At 41.8% G+C, this 1,602-nt stretch overlaps 1 gene segment (V, D, J or C); it reads left to right on the top strand.

Annotated features, from left to right (window-relative positions):
• The first annotated feature begins 206 nt into the window (after nt 1–206).
• LOC122151041 lies at nt 207–786 on the top strand. The segment is given in 2 exon segments: nt 207–243; nt 377–786. Coding segments are annotated over 2 exon segments (447 nt in total).
• Nucleotides 787–1,602: the final 816 nt, after the last annotated feature.

The following is a 1,602-nucleotide window of genomic DNA, read 5'->3' on the forward strand; positions in this document are numbered from 1 at the left end:
TTTCAGAGGCTGGGAGCTGTCATTGTTAAGACAGCATTACTTATAACAGTCTCCAGAATTTCCCTGAACAGGGGATTCCAGAACCCCACTCCAACACAATTTTCCCAATTATAAAGACTCAGCATACTCTGGCACATTCCTTCCTTCTCAGGAGAGATCTTCCAGAATACAGCTTGCTGCTTCTTCACTCCTTGATCATGCTCTCAATGGCCACGCTACTGCTTGGAATGCTCTTCACACCAAGTGAGTGTAATATTCTATTTTTTGCTCCTGCCTCCATAGAAGAAACATTGCTCCAATTGTAATCTGAATGAGATATCTTCCAATCATAGGTAGGTCTGTCCTAATCTGACTGTTAACAACATTGATGTTTCAGGAGAAACCAGAGCCCAGTCAGTGACCCAGCCTGACAATCACATCTCTGTTTCTGATGGAGCCCCTCTGGAGCTGAGGTGCAACTATTCATCTTCTGGTGTACCGTATATCTTCTGGTATGTCCAATATCCCAACAAGGGCCTCCAGCTTCTCCTCAAGTACTTTACAGGAGATACCCTGGTCAAAGGTATCAAAGATTTTGAAGCTGAATTTAAAAAGAGTGAAACCTCCTTCCACCTGAAAAAACACTCAGCCCACTGGAGCGACACAGCTGAGTACTTCTGTGCAGTGAGAGACACAGCGAATGAGACCACAGTGGAGGCTGAACACAAACCTCCTGAACACTGGAGCTTTCAGGTACTCAAGGGCACAGCCAGACATGTTTTTAGCAGAGTCTTTGATTTGATATAAGCAAACATGGAAGATGAGCAGAGCCTGGGCGAGTGCTTGGCTTCTGAGAAGAAACAGAAACGTCAACGTGTTCCTATTTTTATAACTGGGACATGTCAGACGAGACCTGGACCATGGAGCATTCAATAGATATTCTCTTTCTACTTGGACAAACTGCACTTCAGAGGATCAGGATTCTACTTTAATGTGACCAATAATGAACTGATCTTCTCCCCCTACTAATCTCCGACCTTTTCCTCCCACTATTTTTTTTTTTTTTTAATTTATAGAAATTCTGTTCTTTCAGTACCTCTGGCCAAAAATCTCAGAGTTATCTTTGACTCTTATTTTTTCTCACTGCTCATATCCACCCTGTCAAGAAATCCAGTTGGTGCTACCTTCAAAATCTACCCATAATCTGACCATTGCTGCCATCAGCACTGCTATCTCCCTGGTCACACCACCTTCATCTCCCATAAAGGTTACTTTGACAGCATTCTAACTGGTCTCCCCAGTTTCACACATGTTCTCCTACATGCGATGAAATAATACTATTTACTTCATAAAATTAAAATATCAGACTCCCCTGAAAATGCTCTCATCACATTTCTTAATAGAGAACCAATGAGATTCTTGAAAGCATAGGTCAGATCATGTTACTCTTACACTCAAATCCCTGAATTTGCTTCCTATTTTTCTCAGAGTAAAAGCCAAACTCCTTACAATGGTCTATAAGTGTTCTGGTTACCTAGTGCCAGTCTGACAGGAATATACCACAAATGGGACAGCCTTAACAAACAAGAGTTTATTCTTACAATTTGGAGGCTTTAAGTCCAA

The sequence above is a fragment of the Orycteropus afer genome, unplaced genomic scaffold (genome assembly GCF_000298275.1).
Source record: "Orycteropus afer afer isolate SDZICR_OR568_19922 unplaced genomic scaffold, OryAfe1.0 scaffold00292, whole genome shotgun sequence".
Lineage (NCBI taxonomy): Eukaryota > Metazoa > Chordata > Mammalia > Tubulidentata > Orycteropodidae > Orycteropus > Orycteropus afer.